The sequence below is a fragment of the Salmo trutta genome, chromosome 26 (assembly GCF_901001165.1).
Source record: "Salmo trutta chromosome 26, fSalTru1.1, whole genome shotgun sequence".
Taxonomy (NCBI): Eukaryota; Metazoa; Chordata; class Actinopteri; order Salmoniformes; family Salmonidae; genus Salmo; species Salmo trutta.
In genome coordinates this window covers 10,643,214-10,667,244 of record NC_042982.1, presented here as the reverse complement: position 1 = coordinate 10,667,244, position 24,031 = coordinate 10,643,214, and the positions used below count along the sequence as shown (strand labels likewise).

General features: G+C 43.5%; 3 protein-coding genes across 4 annotated transcripts; 1 reads left to right on the top strand and 2 right to left on the bottom strand.

Annotated features, from left to right (window-relative positions):
• Positions 1–6,119: 6,119 nt before the first annotated feature.
• LOC115163091 (tapasin-related protein) lies at positions 6,120–12,927 on the bottom strand. Its single transcript, XM_029714696.1, has 8 exons — positions 12,618–12,927; positions 12,246–12,431; positions 11,852–12,130; positions 10,449–10,778; positions 9,834–10,169; positions 7,410–7,508; positions 7,241–7,257; positions 6,120–6,524 (listed from the first exon to the last, which is right to left on the bottom strand). The coding sequence occupies exons 1-8, from the start codon at positions 12,661–12,663 to the stop codon at positions 6,510–6,512; spliced, it is 1,308 nt and encodes a 435-aa protein (XP_029570556.1). The 5' UTR covers positions 12,664–12,927; the 3' UTR covers positions 6,120–6,509.
• Positions 12,928–12,958: 31 nt separating this feature from the next.
• On the top strand, positions 12,959–19,314 carry LOC115163090 (gem-associated protein 4). 2 transcript variants are annotated; one of them, XM_029714694.1, is made up of 3 exons: positions 12,959–13,084; positions 13,184–13,274; positions 15,954–19,314. In XM_029714694.1, exons 2-3 carry the CDS (start codon positions 13,262–13,264, stop codon positions 19,205–19,207), a joined length of 3,267 nt encoding a protein of 1,088 aa, XP_029570554.1. In that variant the 5' UTR covers positions 12,959–13,084; positions 13,184–13,261; the 3' UTR covers positions 19,208–19,314. The 2 variants fall into 2 exon arrangements, with proteins under 2 accessions (XP_029570554.1, XP_029570555.1); XM_029714695.1 differs by having other exon boundaries at positions 12,960–13,084; positions 13,161–13,274.
• A 21-nt stretch (positions 19,315–19,335) lies between these two features.
• LOC115163092 (protein FAM57A) lies at positions 19,336–23,637 on the bottom strand. Its single transcript, XM_029714697.1, has 5 exons — positions 23,460–23,637; positions 22,722–22,805; positions 20,772–20,988; positions 20,228–20,326; positions 19,336–20,100 (listed from the first exon to the last, which is right to left on the bottom strand). The coding sequence occupies exons 1-5, from the start codon at positions 23,576–23,578 to the stop codon at positions 19,801–19,803; spliced, it is 819 nt and encodes a 272-aa protein (XP_029570557.1). The 5' UTR covers positions 23,579–23,637; the 3' UTR covers positions 19,336–19,800.
• Between the last annotated feature and the right edge of the window lie 394 nt (positions 23,638–24,031).

The following is a 24,031-nucleotide window of genomic DNA, read 5'->3' as shown; positions in this document are numbered from 1 at the left end:
GATCTGGCGGACTCATTAAACACATGCTTCGTTTGTAAATTATGTCTGAGTGTTGGAGCATGCCCCTGGCCATCCTTAAAAAAACAACAACAAAATGGTGCCGTCTGGTTTGCTTAATAAGTCATTTGAATTAAGTATATTTTAGCAATTACACTTACCTCTGATAATTAAGTATATTTAAAACCAAATACTTTGACTTTTACTCAAGTAGTATTTTACTGAGTGACTTTCACTTTTACTTGAGTCATTTTCTATCAAGGCATCTTTACTTTTACTCAAGTATTACAATTGGGTACTTTTTCCACCACTCGTAAAATGCTGTAGCTTTTTGTACACATGATGTCTGCAGCCTCTTATAGACACTAAGGTCTTATCCTGAGCAAATTGTTTAGTTAGTGTGACATCTGTGGCATTTGAAGGGATTACACAAGCAGCATTAATGAGCTCAAGCGAAACCACTACTGTGCCTGTGGCCTTAAACTACACATAACTTACCCTTGTCTCAAAAACTGGGCAAGTGAGGTTCAATGAAGTCAGTTTAATCCTAGCCAACTGGCACAACTCCTACTGTTTCTGTTCCCTTCCTTATTGTCCTTTCTGTTTGCTCTTGTTGAACATTGATTTCACCCTCCGGTAAAAGCTACTCTACCAGCACATTTACCATCATTTACCTTATAATTAGTGTTTTTCTCCCAGAACAAGCTTTACACTCCACCAGCAGGTTCACAGGTGGCTGGTTTGGAGGAAAGCCAAGTCTGGCACTGCACTGGAAAACAAAAGCACCGTTTCTTCTGCCTTAGCTTTCATTTTCTTTTACAAGCCTCCATCTACCTTCTTCCACCTCCCAGTGAGATCTAGTGCTGTTTGTTTTCCATTGGAATATTTGATTAAGCCAGGGGCCACACCACATGCCCTTTCAGCAGCGGCAGAGAGGCCCATGGGTCCCAGGGCAGACTGTTTGTAGACAGGGGACCAGGGTTGAGGGCAACTCAACAGCCCTTCCATCTGGTCCCACCTAAACTCTGTTTATCCTTCTGGCAAATTTTTATCCCTTACAGACTGACTCCTCCAGTGGAGTTGTCCTCTGTATACTTATTTGGATCCCCATTAGCTTTAGCAGAAGCAGCAACTACTCTTCCCGGGGTCCACAAAAAACACGACATGACAAGAAACAAAACACTGATAAGAGAGTCACACAAATGTAAAATACAATGATATACAAAAAATGTCACCAAAAAATAATGCAAACAATAAAACAAAAAAACAATTTGTGTTAGTGTCTCTGTGTGTTTGCGTGTCCCTCTCACAGTTTTAAAACCGTTTTTAAAGGTAATTTTACTGTTTGCTTGAGTAAGATGGAAAGGAGTTCCATGCGATCATAGCTCTGTATAAAACTGTCCATTGCCGTGAATTTGTTTTGGACTTGGGGATTGTGAAGAGACCCATGGTGGCATGTCTTGTGGGGTATGTATGGGTGTCTGAGCTGAATGTTATTTGATTGTGCAGACAATCTGGAATTTTTGTTAATAATATTTCTGATAAAAACTAGGAGAGAAGCAGTTCATCTCTAGTCAACCCTCAACCAGGAAAGACTGGCATGAATGGTGTTGATGATATGTGCAAGTAAGGGCATGGCGTGCTGCTCTGTTTTGAGCCAGCTGCAGCTTTGCTAGGTCTTTCTTTGCTGCACTTGACCATATTACTGGACAGTAATCAAGATGGGCCAAACCTCAAAGCCTGGTTCCTCTCTAGGGTTCTTCCTAGGTTCCTGCCTTTCTAGGGAGTTTTTCCTAGCCACCGTGCTTCTACACCTGCATTGCTTGCTGTTTGGGATTTCGGCTGGGTTTCTGTATAGCACCTTGTGACATCTGCTGATATAAAAAGGGCTGTATAAATACAGAGCCTGAACAACTAGTACAGTTGATTTGTGTCTAAAAACGCAGAACATCTTTTTACAACATACATACCACTCCCAATCTTCACAACAATTTTGTCAATATGACTTGCCCATGATAATTGACCATCCAATGTTATACCTAGGAGTTTAGCTTCCTCAATTTGCTCAATGGTCACACCCTTTATACACAACTCCAGTTGACGTTTAGGTCTTAGAGAATGTTTTGAAACAAATACAATGCTTTTAGTTTTAGATGTATTTAAGACCGGTTTATTATTAAATCACCCATTCTGATACTGACTGTACTCCTTATTTTACATTTCCGTGAGCTCACTGGCTTTGGGTGCTGAGATGTAGAGTGTGGAATCATCCACATACATAGTCATTCTAGCTTTGTGGAAGACCAGTGGCAAATCACTTGTAAAAAAAAAAGAAGAGTAGCGGCCCAAGGCAACTGCCCTGAGGGACACCACTCTGTACATAGACGATGTTAGAGAAGCTTCCATTGAAGAACACTCTCTGGGTTATATTGGATAAATAACTCTCCAACCACGTGATGGCAGGTGATGTATAGCCATAGCAAGTTTGTTTTTTCAATAACAATTTATGATCAATAACACAAAAGGTAGCATTGAAATATAACAATACAGTTCCAACTATCATCTTATTATCCACTGATTTTAACCAATCATCAGAGTCACAATACAAGTTGAGCGCTCTTCTCTATATGCATGCTGAAAGTCGTATTCTCGGAAAGATAGCATTGTATTTGGTCAAACAATCCTCTCCATCAGTTTACTAAGAACAGGCAGCAAACTGATTGGGCGGCTGTTAGAGCCACTAAAGGGTGCTTTACTATTTTTAGGCAGTGGAATGACTTTAGCTTCCTTCCACGCCTGTGGATACACACACTCCTTTAGGCTTTGGTTAAATATATACCAAATAGGGGTGGCAATACAGTCCCTACCATTCTCAAGACTTTCCCATCAAGGTTGTCTATACCTGGTGGCTCATCATTATTGATGGATAACCATCGTTTTTCCACCTCTCTCACACTAACTTGACGAAATTCAAAACAACAATCCTTCTATTTCATTATTAGATATTTTATACAAAAATATGATGGTTCACTGTTCAATGTCTATAGACCACAACCAATCCTGACCCCAGTAAGACCCCAGATTGTGCATCCTCATAGTTTACAGGAAGCGGATGCTTAGTTAGAACTACCCGTGGGTCTACTCTGTGCATCCTTGAGCCTCCTGATCCCATTACAGCCCTTTCCACTGGTGGAGCTCTGAGCTGGGCTGTGTGGCAGAGCGGAGCCCCCCTGGCCCTCAGCTGACTCCTGAACCACCAGGCACGCAGCTTTACACTGGCTCTGCTCTGTGATGATAGCCTCTCCAGAGCCACACTTCTCCCCATGTGCCAACACTAGAGTCCAGAGGTATGGCTTGGCATTTGCACTAGCAGGGCATTGGCATGTACTCCACTGGACAGCTCTGGAGTGCATGCCTGTCTGTTGACTGTAGACCCAGAACCAGCCACTGAGCATCTACTCTTGGGCGAAATTAAGTGCTGCGGTGGGGAGCTCTGCTTCTCAAGACCCACCGTCCGTGCAGTGGCATGAAACACTGAAGAATCATTTTCTGGATGGGATATGGGACATCTCTTCAATGCCTTGGTGAATGGCAGAATATGGGAGGTTCACTTGAGTATATATATATATATATATATATATATATAAAAGCTTGAAAGTGGAAAAGCGGCTAGTGAATGAGGGGTTGAATAAGTGTAAGAGAGGGTGATGGTGAGGGTGAGTGGGGACTTGGGTGGATGGGGGTAAGGGGGGGGGGGGGTGTACAACATGCCTTTTGAGAACAGCTGCCATTCCAGAGTGAAGTGTTTATGGATTCCATACTCAACTGGTGGACCGTGGACTGGATCCGGACTCAGAACGGGGTCAATACGGACCGCACGTCCCGAGTATGTTTTGGGCATCAACCCCTGGTATCATATAATCACACATAAGACATTGAAGAATGCATAGAATTGCAGGAAATTAGCTTTCCGCCAACAAGAGGGCAGTGCAGTTTGGGGTCGCATGGGTTGCGAGATGGGGGTTTGTTACTATGCCGATAAATTACATTATCCAGCCGGACCTTTGCCACCTCGGAAATATGTATGACCAGACCTTCTCAAATAGTACTTGAGTACCCCGGTTTATGGTATACTTGACTATGTAGCAACTGAGAGATATCATTTTGGCACAGTATTTCTCCATTTGTAGGGTACTAAAGACCTTATAACCAAGAATACTCCAAAACCTATGAGGCTTCCAGCTAGGAAACAGATTGGTTTTCAGCAGAAGACAGACAATAGTGTGTCAAACGCATTGAACTACAGCTTTTCATACTCTATCAGAAAAGGGAAAAAAGGTGGGGGGACAGCCTCTATTTTTACTAATGCCATCAGCTGTAAGGACATTTCGTTGGCGACTTCGTTTGATGCTATACTTTTTAAATGTCAGCCACCAGTGCTGGCCATAACCCTGTATAGGCCACCAAAGCACTGGCCCAGTTTCTTTACAGATTTCTCTGAACTATTGTCTATCGTCCTTGAGAACTATGATCAAATCATTGTTTTGGGTGATTTTAATATTCATGTTGACAAAGAGACTGACTCCAAGGCCATTGAATTGATTAATCTTTTGAGCTCTATGGACTGTATCCAACTTGTTACTGGGCCCACCCATAACCACAGCCATACTCTGAACCTGGTTATTACCAAGGGGCATTCTACTGACATATCCTCTATTGTTGATGTTGCTGTATCAGATCACCACTGTGGATTTTTTTAACCCTGTTGACCACAGCACATGTTGAACATATTATTAAGAAACGCTATTTAAAAACGCTGAAGTTGCTACAGATTTTATTGAGTGCATGAACAATACTCCATCACCTATTCTGCAGTCCTCTGTAGGATTTAGTTGACAACTTTAATGGGAAATGAAGAGCAACCATTGATGCTAGAGCTCCAGTAAGGTTGAGAAAGGCCACATCCAAATGGGGAGCCTCTTGGCAGCGTTATCAGAAAGCACAGCATTTCATTTCACTGCTACACAGACGATACACAACTTTACATTTCTGTGGCACCAAAGGATTTTAGCTCCAAGGATATATTATTAGACTGTATTAGTGATTTAAAGACTTGGACAGCTCACAACTTCAGCTAACCTCCAGCTAAATCATGACCGAGGTACTTATTGTTGGAGCCAAAGCACACAGAGAGAATCTGGCCGCACATTTTAATTCACAGGCAATAAATATAAAACATCAGGTGAAAAACCTAGGCTTCATTTTAGATTCTGAACTCAATTTCGAATCACACATTAGGAATGTGACCAAAATAGCTTTTTACCACCTGAGGAACATTGCCAAGGTGTGGCCGTTTCTCTCGCAGGCTAATACATAAAGATTCATCCATGCTTTTATTACAAGCAAGCTTGACTACTGTAATGTTCTCCTGTCTGGTCTGGTCTGCCCAAGAAAGCCATTGGTCAACAGCTAAACAAACAGAATGCTGCAGCATGGGTACTGACCAAGACCAGAGGGAGAGCACATATTACACAGGTCATAAGGTCTCTGCACTGGCTGCCTGTGAGTTGTGGAATTAATGTTAAGATTCTTCTATTGGTTTTTAAATCAATCCACGATTGTGCACCCCAATACATGTCAGACATGCTTTTAAGTTATGCATCCAGTAGGTCCCTCAGGTCCTCTGGCACTGGCCTTTTAACTATCCCAAAGCCTAGGACCAAGAGGCATGGAGAGGCAGCCTTCAGTTATTATGCCCCCAGCCTCTGGAATAGCCTGCCAGAGAACCCAAGGGGGGCCAAAACTGTGGACATATTTAAGAGATCTTAAAACACACCTTTTTAGCATTGCTTTTCCTTAGGGTGCTTTATAGTGTTTCAGTTTTCATTGTTATTCTTTTTGTTTTTATCCTCTTGTTTTTATTTTCATTGTTTTTATTTGTTTTCTTCCTGTGAAGCACGTTGCGTTGCATTCCATGTCGGAAATGTGCTGTATAAATAAAGCTTGATTGGATTTGACATCACACATATCACACTCTCTCTGATCCGCTAACTTAGTAGAAATCTCTAGAGCAAAAACAGTCAAAACAGCAGCAACTATTAAATTCAAATGAAAACAACAACTTCATACAAATACATTTCTTAGTGCATATTTTCATATCAAACATGATCATGCATTTTTATAAAAGACAATCATTATTCCATGTCAAGTATTTTTTATAGAAAAATTAAGCTAGTGGTATTATCATAGAGCAGTGCTATGACCTTGTGGGATAGTCCCTCATTCTCAAATAATGAAAAACACATGATCAATCTTTCTATATCTTCTGTACTTTTATAATGGGAGAGTCAGGAGAAACATTACCCTATATCAAATGACTTGATGGACAAACACTATACCCACATTCCCGAAACAAACCCCCTGATCGAGAAGTACTGAGATGAAGAGAAGGAGGGTAGGAATGGACTGCCTGTATCCATGGAGATCAGCTCTAACCACTCTGGCATGTTCTTTCAGTAGGGCTTTCTCTGAACAGGAGAGACACAGTACAAACACAATGAGCAGGGAAGTCTTTCTCTCTCTCTCTCTCACACACACACACACACACACACACACACACACACACACACACACACACACACACGTATACAGTCATGTTGGGTTGTCACGATACCAGTATCGCGATACTACAATACCTGATTCTCCATGGCAAAAAGGAAAACACAAAGCAGACTACTTTATGTAAAATATTGTGTGCTATAGCTTGTTAAAGAAACATGTGATTCTGGGTGACAACATAAGGCTGCTTGTTTCCAACATTAGGACTGTTTTCCATCAGGAAATGTAGTCTGCTTCACGTTTTGTTTCCTTGCCACGATACCTCGGAGTATCGCGATGCTGGTATCGTGACAACCCTACATTCATTCTACACACACACACACACATCACAACTGCTGCTACCAAACTCTTACTATACTGCTCAGTTTAAACACTTCTCCCCCCTTCTCCAATACACATGTAAATATTGGACTATATATTTTGCCTTCCTGTATTATACTTATGCTAAAATGTTTCTTGTATTCTACTGCCATTTACTTTATGTTCATATTCTTATCTTTCATTGTCGAGACAAAATCTGAAAGTCAGCATTTCTTTTGATGATGTATACCATGTGTATCCCGTATATACGACTAATAACACTTGAAAACGCACACACCCGCGTTATGTATGAAGATGTACCCACCTTGTTTGCTTTTCTTGCTGTGAAAGAAAAACAGTAAAAGTTCAAAAGGTTGTCCTAGCAAGCAAACAACAATTAGCAATATTTCAATTGGGTGAACTCATTAACAAACTTAACCTGGCAATGACTAAAAGGTAAAGGACAGAGTCTGTGGTGAACTAGAGACGCTCACCTGAGCTCAGGCGGGGTAGCATCACACACAAAGTGGCCACCATGACAAGGATGAATCCACAGCCAAAGAACAACCACAGGAAGTTCCAACTGTCAACCTCTGATAAAACACAACATCCAAAGTTTTATCAGTCAATGCAGTTTTTGTGGTATGCTCTCCTCTCAAAGCATATTACAGTACATACTGTATGTATTGGGGCTGCCATCAAGTGGCCATGAATTGGTGCTGCATACAGTATGGTATGTGTTTGGATCAATATCCTCTGAAGACTATATTCACGGAGTACACAAAACCTTAAGAACACCTGCTTGACATACACTGACCAGGTGAATCCAGGTGAAAGCTACGATCCCTTATTGAGGTCACTTGTTAAACCCACTTCAATCCGTGTAGATGAAGGGGGTGAGATGGGTTAAAGAAGGATTTTTAAGCCTTGAGACATGGATTATGTATGTGTGCCAATCAGAGGGTGAATGGGCAAGACAAAATATTAAAGTGCCTTTGAACGTGGTATGTTACTAGATGCCAGGCGCACCGGTTTGTGTGAACACCTGCAATGGTGCTAGGTTTTTCATGCTCAACAGTTTCCCGTATGTATCAAGAATGGTCGACCACCCAAAGGACATCCAGAAAACTTGACACAACTGTGTATAGTTGAAGTTGGAAGTTTACATACACCTTAGCCAAATTCATTTAAACTTAGTTTCACAATTCCTGACATTTAATCCTAGTAAAAATTCCATCTTAGGTCAGTTAGGATCACCACTTTAAGAAAGTGAAATGTCAGAATAATAGTAAAGAGAATGAATTATTTCTGCTTTTATTTCTTTCATCACATTCCCAGTGGGTCAGATGTTTACATACACTCAATTAGTATTTGGTAGCATTGCCTTTATGTTGTTTAACTTGGGTCAAACGTTTCAGGTAGCCTTCCACAAGCTTCCCACAATAAGTTGGGTGAATTTTGGCCCATTACTCCTGACAGAGCTAGTGTAACTGAGCCAGGTTTGTAGGCCTCCTTGCTCGCACACGCTTTTTCAGTTCTGACCACAAATTTTATATAGGATTGAGGTCTGGGCTTTGTGTTGGCCACTCCAATACCTTGACTTTGTTGTCCTTAAGCCATTTTGCCACAACTTTGGAAGTATGCTTGGGGTCATTGTCCATTTGGAAGACCCATTTGCGACCAAGCTTTAACATCCTGACTGATGTCTTGAGATGTTGCTTCAATATATCCACATAATATTCCTACCTCATGATGGCATCTATTTTGTGAAGTGTACCAGTCCCTCCTGCAGAAAAGCACCCCCACAACATGATGCTGCCACCCCCGTGCTTCACGGTTGGGATGGTGTTCTTCGGCTTGCAAGCTTCCCCCTTTTTCCTCCAAACATAACGATGGTCTTCATGGCCATTTTTGTTTCATCAGACCAGAAGACATTTCTCCAAGAAGTACGGTATTTGTCCCCATGTGCAGTTGCAAACCGTAGTCTGGCTTTTTTATGGCGGTTTTGTAGCAGTGACTTCTTCCTTGCTGAGCGGCCTTTCTGGTTATATCAATATAGGACTTGTTTTACTGAGGACATAGATACCTTTGTAAATGTTTCCTCCAGCATCTTCACAAGGTCCTTTGCTGTTGTTCTGGGATTGATTTGCAGTTTTCGCACCAAAGTACGTTCATCTCTAGGAGACAGAATGCATCTCCTTCCTGAGAGGTATGACGGCTGCGTGGTCCATGGTGTTTATACTTGCGTACTGTTGTTTGTACAGATGAACGTGGTACCTTCAGGTGTTTGGAAAATGCTCCCAAGGATGAACCAGACTTGTGGAGAGCTACAATTTCTTTCTGAGCTCTTGGCTGATTTCTTTTGATTTTCCCATGATGTCAAGCAAAGAGGCACTGAGTTTGAAGGTAGGCCTTGAAATACATCCACAGGTACACCTCCAATTGACTCAAATGATGTCAATTAGCCAATCAGAAGCTTCTAAAGCCATGACATAATTTTCTTGAATTTTCCAAGCTGTTTAAAGGCACAGTCAACTTAGTGTATGTAAACTTCTGACCCACTGGAATTGTGATACAGTGAATTATAAGTGAAATAATCTGTCTGTAAACAATTGTTGGAAAAATGACTTGTGTCATACACAAAGTAGATGTCCTAACCGACTTGCCAAAACTATAGTTTGTTAACAAGAAATTTGTGGAGTGGTTGAAAAACTAGTTTTAATGACTCCAACCTAAGTGTATGTAAACTTCCGACTTCAACTGTATATATAAAATATGCTTCTGTAAATCTGCAGAAATGTGTATGAACACATACTGTATCACCGTACATAATCAGATTGGGTTGTAAGGTACTCAACTGTGCCTGAGAAAACTACCTTTACTTGAAGACTTCATGAGAAGTTCCTAAACCACCTAACCTGTGACGATGAGGGTGAAGCTCTTGCGGATGGGCATGCGCAGGGAGCTGTGAGACACCCTGCAGAAGTACTTGGAGCCCGAGTCGTGCAGGGAAGCGTGGAGCAGGAAGAAGGCCGACAGAGAGTAGGTCCCGTCCTGGTGGTGGCGGTGGCTGGAGTACAGGACAGTGTCCAGCTTCTCTGGTAGGAGGCCTCCACCTCCACCACTGGGCTCCCTGAACCACTCCATCTCCACGTCCAGGGGGTAGTAGCCCACTGCCTCACACACCACCTTCTGCCTCTCCGTGTCCACCAAGGAGATGACAGAGTCTACGTTCAGGGACACGCGAGGAGGCTCTGAGGGACGATGTCAGAAATGACTGGCATTACAATGAGGATGTTGGCGGTATATACCGGGAGATCAAAATGGCAGTCTATGACACCTTTAATTGGTTGTTATGGTTATCATGTCATAGATATGTACATATTCATACATATGTATACCATATCAGGTAGTGATAATAAGTCATTTGTTTATCCTTTCAATTTTCAATGATCGCGCAAATGAGTGAGCAAAGTGTCAACAATTAAATGTATCTGCCTCATGTCCCGTGACCCCTAACCCCTCCACCTTACCCATGATGTGCAGAGCGATTTCATGGCTGCCAAACAGCGGAGGCACCGAGACAAGGCAGACATACGTCCCCTCGCTGCTCTGCTTGGTGAGGGGGAGCGTCAGGGATGCGTCGCCCCTACCGATGCCCTTAAGCTCCACCCCGCCCCCCTCTCTCTGGCCCGAGCGGCTGGAGTGGCTGAAGAGCGTGGTGCGTTCGCTGCGTCGCTGCAAACGCCATTCCACTGTCAGGTCGGCTGCCTTGTGGTCCACGTCAAACTGACAGTGCAGGCTCGATTGCTTCATTAGGCCCACCCACACAGAGGGAGTGCGGGTGAAGACTAGCATCACAGCTACACACAGACACAGGTCACAGCCAAGGCAGGGCAGGAAGGGGGGCAGAGGAGGGAGAGGGAGGAATTTGAGGGAAAAAAGGGAGGTTATAGCTAGGGACTTGTTCTGTTGTGTGTGTGACATAGACATACTGCACAGAATGTGACTTTCAGGAGAGAGGAGTATTTTACAATTTACATGAAAATGTAACTCACACATAGATCATAACTCAAGACAACAACTCCCTAAAGTAAATAAACAAGGGTACAAAAGGAAACACTGACACCAGGAGGTTGGTGGAGCGGAATAGGTGGAATGATATCAAATACATCAAACACATGGTTTCATGTGTTTGATGCCATTCCATTAGCTCCGTTTCAGCCATTAGTTTGTGCCGTCCTCCCCTAAGCAGCCTCCACTGACATACGCTACAGACTAGAGCAGTGCTTCCCAATCCTGGTTCAGGGGACACCAAGGGGTGTACATTTTTGTTTTTGCCCTAGCACTAACACAGTTGATTCAACTAATCAATTTATCAAGCATTTGATTAGAATCAGGTGTTAGGGCTAGGCTCAAAACTCAAATGTGCACCCCTTGGGGTTCCCATGACCAGGAATGGGAAGCACTGGACCAGAGTACAGTCTACATCTACTGCAGGGGTGTCAAACTCATTCCACAGAGGGCCGAGTGTCTGTGGGTTTTTGGTTCATCCTTTAAATTAAGGCCTAGACATCTAGGTGAGGGGAGTTCCTTGCTAATGAGTGGCCTTAATTCATCAATCAAGTTTTGGGCTCCCAAGTGGCGCAGCAGTCTAGCACATCTCAGTGCTAGAGGCGTCACTACAGACCCTGGTTCGATTCCAGGCTTTATCACAACCGGGCGTGATTGGGAGTCCCATAGGGAGGCACACAATTGGCCCAGCGTCCGGGATAGGGTTTGGCCGTCATTGTAATTAAGAATTTATTCTTAACTGACCAGTTAAATAAAAGGTTTTTAAAAAAGTGTTTAGAGAAAACCTGCAGACCCTCCGTGGAATGAGTTTGACATGAGATCTACTACATTACAAATAGACGGAATCCAACGTTTGAATTACTTGAGGTGGTTAGCATCTCTCTGTCTGCGATGGCCGCCCAGTTGCGGTAGTCTGCCTGGCCAGGTGTGGGCGTGGCAGGGGTATGTCTGAGGAAGCTGGTGATGACGAAGAGGCCGTCGGTGTGCCGTAAGGTGCAGGTGAACCAGATGTCGTGATCCTGGGCTCCTAAACCTGGCCAACGCACCTGGATACCCTCTGTGCTGTACCTGCGGATCTCACACTGCAGCTGATGCTCCACTACTGCTCCTTCAATGTACTTCCTCATGTCCACCTTAGAGCCTGAACACACACACGGTTTGAAGAGCACCTCTCAGTGTTAAAACACCAAACATGAACCATCAGCGTAGAAAACATAACCAAAGCTGACATTTGTTTAGCTGTTTCTCTCATTCACCTGTAACAAGGAAGGTGATGGCATTAGGGTTCAATGCACTGTCTCCTGGATGGCCAAACTGCAGCCCAGCGTTTCTGTGTTGGTACTGGGTTTCAGCATGTCCCTCATCATTGAACTTTACACGTTCATCCACCAGCATACAGGGCAGCCAAGGCACCTGTTCTAAAGACTGGATTCCTGGCACCTCTGTCAAATAGATGAATAAGTAGAATAATCACAATGAGTTTAACATTTTACTTCACCTTTAAAAATCAATCATAAGTATAGGCTAACAAATAGTTCATTCATAAGAACTCTGAATGAGCACAGCATGCGTGAAACCGTCTAGGGAAAGAGAAATACTCGCAAAAAATAGTTCATAAGGTAGCCTACCCGCACAGAGAAATAAACAGATAACAATGTTGACGTTTAAACGCATAATGTTACAAAACTGTCTTCGGGAGATGTCTTTCGCTGCGCCATTCGACTCCAAGAACTTTCACTTTCATTTCGGAAATTTGACGCAAGTGAAGAAAAAAAATGCAATCTGCTCGTGCAGTTGTCTGTAAGACACGTTAACGTTAGATTTTTACAATGGCTTGTAATAGTAAACTAATATCATCAGATAATATGTGAACGAGGAATAACATTTTAAAAACTGCAACTAAACATAACCCCCCATACATCCATACCATGAGCGGCGCTGTAAAGTCCTGAAAATACATTTCGTCGCTCTTCAATGAAAACACATCCTGACCACGTGACGCGGACGTACGACGAGTTGTTTTGAATGATCGAAGACGAAGAAAAAAAGTTCAACACGTTTATTTTATTGGCTTCTTGTAATATCGCATTGGAAAGTAAGTATATATTTAAATGATTAACGTACTTGTCTCCTTTTATTGTAAATCAGCATAATAATGAATTGAAGAAAAGTGTGCACGTGCTCTTCGTTGTAGTTGGCTTGGCGTGCTGTTGGGTGCAGCGTGGATGAACGGACTCACATTGAAGACTGACCTGCGCCTCACCCGAACACAATGATGACTCAAGGTTGCTATGAGATTTCAGTTGAATGCATGTGCTTTGTTTATAGCTATAAGCATGTTAGCTGTAGGCATTTGCATAACTAGCGAGCTGACACTGAATAGACATTATTTACTGTCAGTAGTACCTGTAGTGAAATGTGTATCGATATGTTGGGGTAAAACCATTTGAATCACTTTGACAGGACACCTTTTGATTTGAACTAAACCTTTCATACATATTTGCCCGTTTGACTTTTTGGACCCGAGTGGCTAAACATTATAGATAAATGTGCTCAAAGTTGACCGATTTTGCATACCCAACTATACCATGAGACATACAGTGTATTTGGAAAGTATTAAGACCGTTGACATTTAACAAAAATTGTTACAGCCTTATAAAATTGATTTATTTTTAAACCTCATATCTACACACAATACCCCATAATGACAAAGCAAAAATAGCCTTATCAAAATGTTTGCAAATGTATTACAAATAAGAAACGGAAATATCACATTCACATAAGTATTCAGACCCTTTACTCAGTACTTTGTTGAAGCACCTTTGGCAGCGATTACAGCCTTGAGTCTTCTTGGGTATGACAATACACGCTTGGCACACCAGTATATGGGGAGTTTCTCCCAGTCTTCTCTGCAGATCCTCTCAAGCTCTGTCAGGTTGGATGGGAGTATCGCTGCACAGCTATTTTCAGGTCTCTCTAGAGACGTTAGATCAGGTTCAATCCCGGGTCCAACTGCACTTAAAGAAACTTTCTTGAAATGTTCTGGAGTGACCGACTTTCATGTCTTAAAGTAATGATGTACTGTCATTTCTCTTTGCTTATTTGAGCTGTTCTTGCCATATTATGGACTTGGTCTTTTACCAAATAGGGCTAGCTTCTGTATACCACCCCAACCTTGTCACAACAACTGATTGGCTCAAATGCATTAAGAAGGAAAGAAAGTCCACAAATGAACTTAACAAGACACACCTGTTAATTGAAATGCATTCCAGGTGACTACCTCATGAAACTGGTTGAGAGTGCCAAGTGTGTGCAGAGCTGTCATCAAGGCAAAGTGTGGCTACTCTGAAGAACCTCAAATATAAACTATTATGGTTTAACACTTTTGGTTACTACTTGATTCCATATGTGTTATTTCATAGTTTTGATGTCTTCACTATTATTCTACAATGTAGAAAATAGTCAAAATAAAGAAACCCTTGAATGAGTAGTTGTCAACTTTTGACTGGTACTGTAAGTTGTACCTTCGACCCTATTTTACATCATCTGAGGTTCTTTTGACTGCCATAGGTTGAGACACAACATACTCTTGAATACAGGGTGGGTGTCATGTTTTGGCTGATAAATGTACTAATAAGTTAAAATTTCTACTTTCAAATGGTACCACAAAGATGGTTGGGATGTTGACTTGAATGGGAATATCTGTTTTAAATTACTGTTAATCCTCATAGATAATAGTATAGATGTGACCATTTAAAGGTGCCACAATTATTTTTTTTAAATTGCGTTGTAATTTCAGAAAATGTCCATAATATCTGCAGTAATAGTGGAATGATGGTGTGTTTCACAGTATTACTTACCTTCCAGTGTTGTGATTGGCTGTGATATTCGCTTATTGATTTCTCCTGCCTGAGAGGCATCCAATGTCAAAATGGGAAAGCTGTTTTGACTTTGGCTGTGTTATCTAGTGGAAATCGAGTCAAGTGGCCAATGTAGAATTCGCTCTGTCATTTCTTGGTTGCTAAAGTTCTACACTGTCGCTCAATTCCCCGTAGCTCAGTTGGTAGAGCATGGTGTTTGCAACACCAGGGTTGTGGGTTCGATTCCCACGGGGGGCCAAGTACGAAGAAAAAAAAAATATGTATGAAATGAAAATGAAATGTATGCATTCACTACTGTAAGTCGCTCTGGATAAGAGCGTCTGCTAAATGACTAAAAAAAACAACAACAAAAAACAAGCACTGAATAGTGTAGGGAATCATTGTACCATCTAAATCGCTGTGAAATCTCAAATAGAAAAATATTTTTTCTACATCTGTTTGAAGCTGGTGGACCAAAACCTAAAGTAAAAGGCTCAAGCGCAAGTCTGTTCCATGTTACGGGGAAATGGGATGCGGTGGAGGGGGAGATTTTGTTTTCAATGTAGCCTAGTGCCGTTGCAATTCACCTAGCTTCCACATGGGGGAGAAATTATAGGTGTGGCACCTTTTCAGTTGACATTTGAATATGGGCAGATCAGCGTGGTGGTAAGTTGAAGGTCAAATTTCAATGGCGTACCAGCTAAATTGCAATGGTCTGAAGAATAGGTCCATTCTATTTCTATGATTGAAATGACACCCACCCTGTATCCAAGAACATATTGTCTCAACTGAAGCTTGCAACAGTCTTTGTAAGCTTTTAAACGGTTGAGTTTGATATTATTTATATTTTCCGGTGATGAAGACATGGATGTCACATGGTATAGTGGGGTATGAAAAATGGGTAAACTTTGAGCTCCTTTATCTCTGGAATGTTTTGGCATTAGGTTACAAGTATGCAACGTTTTTTTTAAACAAAAGGGATGCTGTCAAAGTGATTAAATTCAAATGGATTTACCCTTGGCAACCTGGTTTCTGTACTGAACTAACTACTCTCTAGTCTACTCGTGTGTTCATTCGTTCTCACTGTTCTGCTTGTGCTTTCAGATTCCTGGCTGAGCTGTGAGAAGACTGCCGTTCTCCAGGGAGGCTTTCTGTTGGCCAACAGGCTATGCCAGCCAGCGTCACTCAGTGCCCTACAGAAGGAGGACTGGAGTAAGGTTGGCCACCCAATTCTACAGGCTGTCAGAGAAATCTGTGGGCAGGAGCGAGGTAGCCGTCTGAGCAGTGTCCGCTGGAAGAAGAAAATCATCTGCATCTTATGGAGCAAATTACTGGGGAGGGAGAGCGAAGAGGACATGGAAATCGGCTGGAGGGAGAATCCATTCTTCTCTCTACAGAACAGCCTACCTGACATTAACCGAACAGTGATGTTTGAGCTGGTCAAGTTGACAGGCTTCTCTCAGATCTACGCCCAGCTGCTGCTTTGCCTCCCATCGGCCCACCTGAGTGCAGAGCTAGAGAAGCTAGTTCAACACGTTACCCAAAACAGCACTGAGGAGGATGTCCGTGTCCTGCTGGAGGTGTGGTGGGAGCTGTGGAAGGGCAGGGGGGGAAGGCAAGAGGAGGATGACCTAGATAAGGTCTTTACTAACCGGTGGACCAGCCTCACCTACACCACCGGCCTTTCACCTCAGGCTGCCAAGAGGTTCAAGTCAGACCCAGACACCCCAACATCACCATCGTCCACCACTGATGTGCTGTCCATTCTTTTTCATGCTCTGGAGGAGATGAAAGGGCATCTGAGCACCTCTGACCTTTGCTACCGTGCCCTATCCAACTGCCTCGACTCCCTGTACACCTCACATCTGATAGACCAAGCTATCATCCTCCCAGCTGAGGTGCAACTTCAGAGCCTGACCAGTGCAGTGACTGTCCGAAAGAGGCATGCTGGGATAGAGAAGTTTGACCTGGTCCAGGTGATAAGCGAGGCCCAATGTGACCTGAAGGCAGCCCACACACCCTCTCAGTTTAAACCCTGTGGAATGACACTAATGCAAGCCCTGCAGACTGTCTCACAGCTCACTCAGGCCTGGGAGAAGAGAGGGCTGCTGGAGATGACCGACAGCGGGGACCCCAGTGACATGACACGCCGTTTGAAGAACAGTCTGGCCAGAGTGCTTGAGTCCCTAGAGGAACGGTCCATGTCTCAGACCATGGATGAGGGTGAGCAGCAGACACTGAACAATGTGCACAGCATTTTGAGAGGCTTGTTAGTCTCACTGTCCTTCCCCGACACAGAGAGCAACGCTGGGGAAATGGCCCACATAGCCGTAGCCATCATTAACCACCGCTTGGAGGGCTTCCAAGATTTCACTATGCTATTTGCCACTGAACTGAGCTGGTCCCTGAGCATGGAGGAGTGGATCAGCTGTCTGGAGAGAAACAAAAACGCATTCCAGCGAAAGGATATTGTCATGAAATTAGTCTCCACTCTCATTGCAAAGTGCCAAATGGATAGTGAAGTAGAGCACTGCAGAAAGCTGAAGGACATTATTGTGAACATTTTCGCAGAGCTCCCCTTACCTGAGAAAAACACAACATTAGCGGAAATGTTAACCTGCTCCAAGAGGGGTCTCCAGGGCTCTCTGCCCCTGGCTGTGACGGAGGGCTTTAGTGAGGAGCTCAACATGACGTTCAACTGCATCATCCAGGGGGGAGCGGTGCAGAACAACCTCAGCTTGGCCGTGGCCGCCATAGCCCGTGTGGCCTTTCAGAACCCAGAGGCCACCCTGCGTCGGTGCTGCCATCTGGCGGTGGTGAACCATGGGGCCCACAGCCTCCTCTCCAAGATACTCCAGCAGCTCTCGGGGCTGAGGGGCAGTGCCCCCGGTTGCACAGAGGGGACAGGCAGCTCTGCGGGGAGCTTACTGTGCAGCTGTCTTCAAGATACTGCCATGACTAAACTGTCCTCGGCTAAGGAGGAGGACCAGTTCCTGCACTTCCTGGTTGCACTTATGCAGCCGAGCATTTCGGAGAGCTCAGAGAGAGGCCAGAGTTTCCTGCACCCTGAAGAGGTTGTGTGTGCCTTCGTCCTGCCTCACCTCTCCCCCTCCTCTGGCTATAGCACCTGCAGCCTGGAGCTGTGCCTGCGTTTGCTCCACTCTGCCTTTTCTCTGGAATTCCAGGATCCATCTCCACACTGGGTCATGAACTGCTCCCCGTTCCCCCTCCTCTACGTCCTCTGCCAGATTCTGAACGAGGGCTGCCGGTGCTGGGAGCTTCCTGTAGAGGGTGAACCCCGTCACTTATCCATGGAGTCCAAGGAGATGCTTGTCACTGTGCTCACTGCACTGGGCAAGGTGGTGGGACGGGAGGTGGCCTCAGCCCCCAACACCTGGTCCAGAGCCCTCTTCTGGCTCTACAATAAAGTGGAGGCCCTGGACTGGACTGTTCGCTTCCATCTGAAGGTAGTGTGGGGAGATCACTTCAAAAACGAGGTGCCGTCCTCACTGTTGGCTGTGTGCGAGCTGCCGGAGCAGGAGTGGTCTGGCCTAAAGTTGGCCCAGTATGGGCAGGGCACAGGACTGCTGGCGTGGATGGAGTGCTGCGCTCTCTCTGACGAGGTTCAGGACACCATGCTGACCTCTCTGGCTCTGGACCAGCACCGGCCCGACGACGTCAACATGTTCAGCAAAGGCCTGCTGGTGGCCGTGACACAGACCCTACCCTGGTGCACCGTCGCCGAGTGGGGCAGGCTGCTGAGAGCCATGCGAGAGCTGCTCCGCTCAGGCCGGCTCCACGTGCCTTACTCTCTGGAGTATGTGGACTTTCTCCCCCTGCTGGACCTGCGGGCCTTCTCCTGCGAGCTGCGTCTGTCCGTGCTACTGCTGCGTGTCCTCCAGCTGCTCTGCGGCTCCAGCTGCAAGGACTGGCTGCCCTGCCAGGGCTGGGCCCACGTGGGGCGGCTGTACGCCAGCGCCACAAGGGAGCTCATAGACTCCCTGAGGGGAAAGCTGTCGCCGTCTTCCTCCAACACCTCACCCAAAGACCCAAAGGAAGAGAGGTTAGCTACCACCACCGCCAGCCAGGAGGTGCTGTTTGTACTGAGCCAGCTCTTCTGCCATGTTCAGCACGTTCAAGTGATGATGCCCGGCGGGCAGTGCGAGTCTCTGTTCCTGTGTGCCCTGGAGATCCTGACCCACTACGAGGCAGTGCTGGCCGCACACCCCAGCAGCAGCTCCCACCTGGAGACCGAGAACACTCGCCACTTCTTCACCACCATCACAGACAACCTGGAGAGCGCCGAGATGAAGGCCGTGTTGCATCAGAAAATTGCTCAGCTGTCATCTTCAGGTTGATGTACTTTTTTCCAGACAGCACTTGAATGAGGGTTTATTGTTCCCAGCCTCAAATAAAAATGTGTTCTGACCGTGTGTTGAAAATACAATTATTTTGAATAAAAAATAAAAAAAACTGACAAATTGCATGTCTTTCAATGGTTTATTAATCAAAACTCACCTATTGAAAAACTTTGCTCATCCACACTAGGAAACAAGACCAGGTTACAACTTGACAAAAGCTTGGTCTTTCAGTGCTTCACCTCTACTTAATTTTTCTATGTCAAATCTGTATTCTTGTGCAATCTTTAACAAATATTCAAGTAAACTTTGAACAATAATTTGCGGCTGGAAAGTTATCCTGATAAATCACTAAATATTTCCTGCGAGCTGCGTCTGTAGTAGTACAGACAGTATAACACACTGACCCCTGAGAATTTTGATAAATACCGGTCATTTTGTATTGATAGGCAGTTGCAGGTCCTAAATTCCACACAGACCGTTCCTTCAGAGGGAAGGATTGAAATAACTGCCAACTCATGGCATGGAAGACCAGCAGCAAAAGAAGCATAATTGACATTACATGTTGCTAACCATAGAATTAGATGGCAACTCTAATCTGTTTTTGAGCCATCTTTGTGAGCAAGTTGACCCTTTGACCTAGTCTGACGCAGGTAGAGGCGATAGGCCTTGTGACACAGCAGCACAAACCAGTAGATCTGAGGTGCCAGTATGGATAGGTTGGCTAAGTTGCAGTGGAGCGGTAGATGGAAAGGCACTTTGTGGAAGGGAATGGTGTACTGCTGACCATACACCCAGTACATGTAGGGGAAGAGCAGGACACGGCAGGTGAAGAAACTCAGCAGAACCATCACACCGTTGACTCTGTGAAGCCATGACTCCTCAAGTCCCAACTAGAGAGGAAAATATAGGAAACGTTTACTAATTGTACGGCGAGTTACAGTACACTTAATACTATGCTCAGACTTCCTAAAGCACAACCAAAAACAAAGGGGTTTATGAATCTGGGTGTGGCTTTACCTGGATCAGAACCTTTCCTAACGAGACAAAGGGAGTGCTGAATTCTGCCATGAAGAAACAGCCAATGAAGAAGTCTCCACCTAGACCAGTCCTGAGGAACTGAGAAAAAAACAGCCCTATATGAATATTAAACACTAACTTACTGAGAAATGAGCACAGCCAGCTTTTGAGGATGACACAGCAGATTCTCAATAACAGAAACTGGACTATAGTTAAGCAATAAGGCCTGAGGGGGTGTGGTATATGGCCAATATACCACGGCTAAGGGATGTTCTTAAGCGCAACGCTGAGTATCCAGCCCTTAGCCGTTGTATATTGGCCATATACCACAAACCCCCGAGGTGCCTTATAAATTGGTTAACAACGTAATTAGAGCAGTATAATTAAATGTCATACCCATGGTATACGGTCTGATATACAACGGCTGTCAGCCAATCAGCATTCAGGGCTCGAACAAACCAGTTTATAATGACAAATTTCAACTGCCGTTATAACACATCAGGCCTAACGTTACGGTCCAGTAATGTTTGTGTTCCTTCCTCACCAGAATGGTGGGCATGAAGACCGTGAGGAGGACCATGTGATGGACTACCAGCAGGGGATGCCGGAGGAGGAACAGCTTGATGGTTAGGAGGGAGTGATTTCTGTACGCCTCGTGCCCTTTTACCTTTTGACTGTGGTAGTTACTCAGATACATGGCGTAAATATCAAACGCCATGTAAGGAGCGCCAAACCACACAAATTCATTGGTCAGTCTGTGCCTAAAGAAGATGGTGACATACCGGTACATTAGGATCATGACGAAAGTAAGCACTTACAACAAAAAATCGAGTGTTGTGCGAAACAAATAGAAATGTGACTTCATCCTTATAGAAATCACAGAATCCTCTTCCTCCACCAAATGCAACTTTGGAGCTTTTAGTAAAGTATTATAAATAGGTCCCTGTGTTTTGGTTAATCATGTCACATGACCTGGATTTGAACATTTATTTTTAAAAAAAGGTCCCAAACAGTCATTCTGATTCGCATGTAAAATAACCTTTTGAGTGACTAAAATAATCAAACATTAAATATTTGCTTTGGATAGAAATGCTCAACATTTGAGAAAAAGTCATTATTCCTCTCATGGTTAACTACCAGGAAGTTTGAAGACAGGCTGAGTGGGCGGGCAGCATATATTCATGAGCTCGCCTTGAGTGACAGCTCTTTGAAACACCCATGTCAAGCAACTTGGATGTGTTGCAGTAAAATCATCAAGCAAATTTGGTGATACACAAAGCAACTCAAACACTGAAATTGCGTCAATTATGTATAAAAAATGTTTGACGTCTTCCATTTGGCATGTCTCTTGTGAGGCGGTTCACAGCAGCACTGACAGGTGTTGACTTGACAACTGCGTTGGAGTTTTGAACAACCCCTCCCCCTTTTGTTCCATGCTGGCTGAAGACCTAGCTAGCCAATAAATAGCTAACCCCAGACACAGATGAAAGGGGAAATATAAGTATCTTTGCCATAGATTAATAGGGTCAACTTTTAATTATATTTGCTGAGACCCTACAGTAAAATTTTGGCATCAGTAGAGTAGCCATCTCGCTATATAAACCTGCAAACAAGTCTTCTTTGATGTTGGTTACAAGTCGGTACTTATGACACAGGGTAGGGGACCGACCAGTAACTTTATTATTGTAGAAGCAACAGTAATTTTTCATACTTTCATCTGTTTTCATCCAAGTATCATCAAATTTCATGAAAACATGATTGACTGTTCATGACCTTTAAAGCTTTTTCAACAAACGGTCCCCTTTTATGTCAGATGGTCCAGAACCATCCTCAGACAATTGCTTTCCTTTTTGGTGTAATTCTCATTTCAGGAAAAGGCTGGAAAATCGAGGTCATGTGACATGATTCACCAAAATGCAGGGCCCTAATTATAAAGTAGAATTCTTGAGCGATGACAAACTATATCATAAACTGATCATCAATGCCAGCTGACTAGTCAGATATTTGTAGGCTTATAAGGCTATATAATACTGATAATACTGCACAGTGCACTTAGAAGCCTACCTATTCTAATCTATAACCTGTGATGTGAATAGTGTTTGGTATGAGATGATCATGTATAGAGTACTATGAATATTTGAGATACAGTTTCAGTCACTAAGGAAATAAACACAGCAAACCCCTGCTGATAATGACAATATGATCATTGAGAATGGTTGTGTAAGTTGACCACAGTGTTAAGATGTTCTGCAACCTGCAGTAGGGGAGAAGTTTGGATCTCTAGAGATTACTCTAGTGATGGGCACTTGTACAGGTCAGTCTTGTATCTCTGCCCCAAAAGCTTGTTTTTATGGCACCGGGGGTAGTGCATTCAGCCGGCAAACAAAAGTATCACTGGTACAAGTCTCACTCAGAGGAGAGGGGGGGAGATTACTCAATCACTACACGTTATGATTGCTGGTTTGATGGCAATAATCAAAATATGAATTCTTACCTGTCAGACATCACATCACTGGAGGCAGTAGCAATAATGAACCCAGCAATAGTAGCCAGAGTGGCGTGGATGGAGGACACCAACCTTGCAAAGAGATGGGATATATGATGAGGCTATGAAAGTGCACACAATTGGTTTTTCATTTGTTCTGATATTAATTTAAAATAAACACATTTGTATTTATTGGCGTGCCTGTTAAAGGGTTAAGTAGACAATATAGGCTACGTTTTAGTGATTGTATATTTGTAGATAGGCTATATTTTGTGTATTTAAAATTATATTACAAATATTGCACGAGGTACAGAAGAGGTATTTGGCCCATCCACACTTGGTCCTAAACAATATATTATTTCCAGATAAGGCATTTTTTCGGGTACACGTAACTTTTTACTTAAACCTTTTTTGGAAGTCCATCGGCCGTTGCGGCTGTAATGACGATAGTTGCTCAATGAATCTACATTATTTGGTAAGTACCGAACGTATTTTGACATTATTAAGCTTGAAAAGCTCGTGATTTGCAAGTTGGATGGCTCCTGGGTTTAAAGGAGAATCGCCAAATTCAATGTCTCCTGTAAATCCAGGTTGTGGTTCAGTTCTGATAGATTGATATCCAGAGTTGTTTTGATATAACTAGACATCTGCTCACTGAAATACCTGTTGTCACTTACTAGTGAAGTCATTCAAGGACAACAACTAGCTAGGTTATGCATATGTAAATATTAATGTAATAAAGCCTACCTTTCGCTGACCACAAACACATCTGCATCATTCCAACTTTTGAAAGCTGATTTAAGCACTTTCCTGGATATGAAGAACAATCCCGGGAAAAATGCAGTGCCCCAAGCTAACATAAACATGATACACTCGCTTTAACCCGCCCCAAAGTCAAAGTGCGAGGAAGCAGGAAGAGAACATTCACGGTGCAGATGCAAAATAATAGTAGCAGAGCGTTTTAAGGTCAGCTACTATTAAAATAATGTGCAGAGACTTTCCTGTTTTTCAGTGAGGAAACCTTCAAAATAAAAGCCCTCATTTCAAAACATTGCAATGTAGATTTAAAAAGCTATTACAATGAATCAGTGGCCATTTCTATTGTGCTAATAAGGAAATACAACAAGGAATTTCTGAAAACAATGATAAATATTCATGAAAAAAAATGACTAATATTTAAAAAAATATGTTGAGACTCGTATACAATAATTGGATGTAAAAGAGAAACTGTTCAGAGATAAAAGAGGGGTTGGAAGTACTTATTATTAGGGTCTCTACTAACCATATATTTTTGTTAGGGGGACTGTGGTCTAAATATC

Bases quoted from the DNA above. Each gene is read 5' to 3' on its own strand.
- LOC115163091 (XM_029714696.1), bottom strand. From the start codon at position 12,663: ATGCGTTTAAACGTCAACATTGTTATCTGTTTATTTCTCTGTGCGG. The intron at 12,432-12,617 runs GTAGGCTACCTT...TCTATTTGACAG, and splicing joins CTGTTTATTTCTCTGTGCGG to AGGTGCCAGGAATCCAGTCT. The intron at 10,779-11,851 runs GTAATTCAAACG...GTCTGTGTGTAG, and splicing joins AGAGATGCTAACCACCTCAA to CTGTGATGCTAGTCTTCACC.
- LOC115163092 (XM_029714697.1), bottom strand. From the start codon at position 23,578: ATGTTTATGTTAGCTTGGGGCACTGCATTTTTCCCGGGATTGTTCTTC. The intron at 20,989-22,721 runs GTAAGAATTCAT...CATCTTCTTTAG, and splicing joins AGTGATGTGATGTCTGACAG to GCACAGACTGACCAATGAAT. The intron at 20,327-20,771 runs GTGAGGAAGGAA...TTTTTTTCTCAG, and splicing joins TCTTCATGCCCACCATTCTG to TTCCTCAGGACTGGTCTAGG.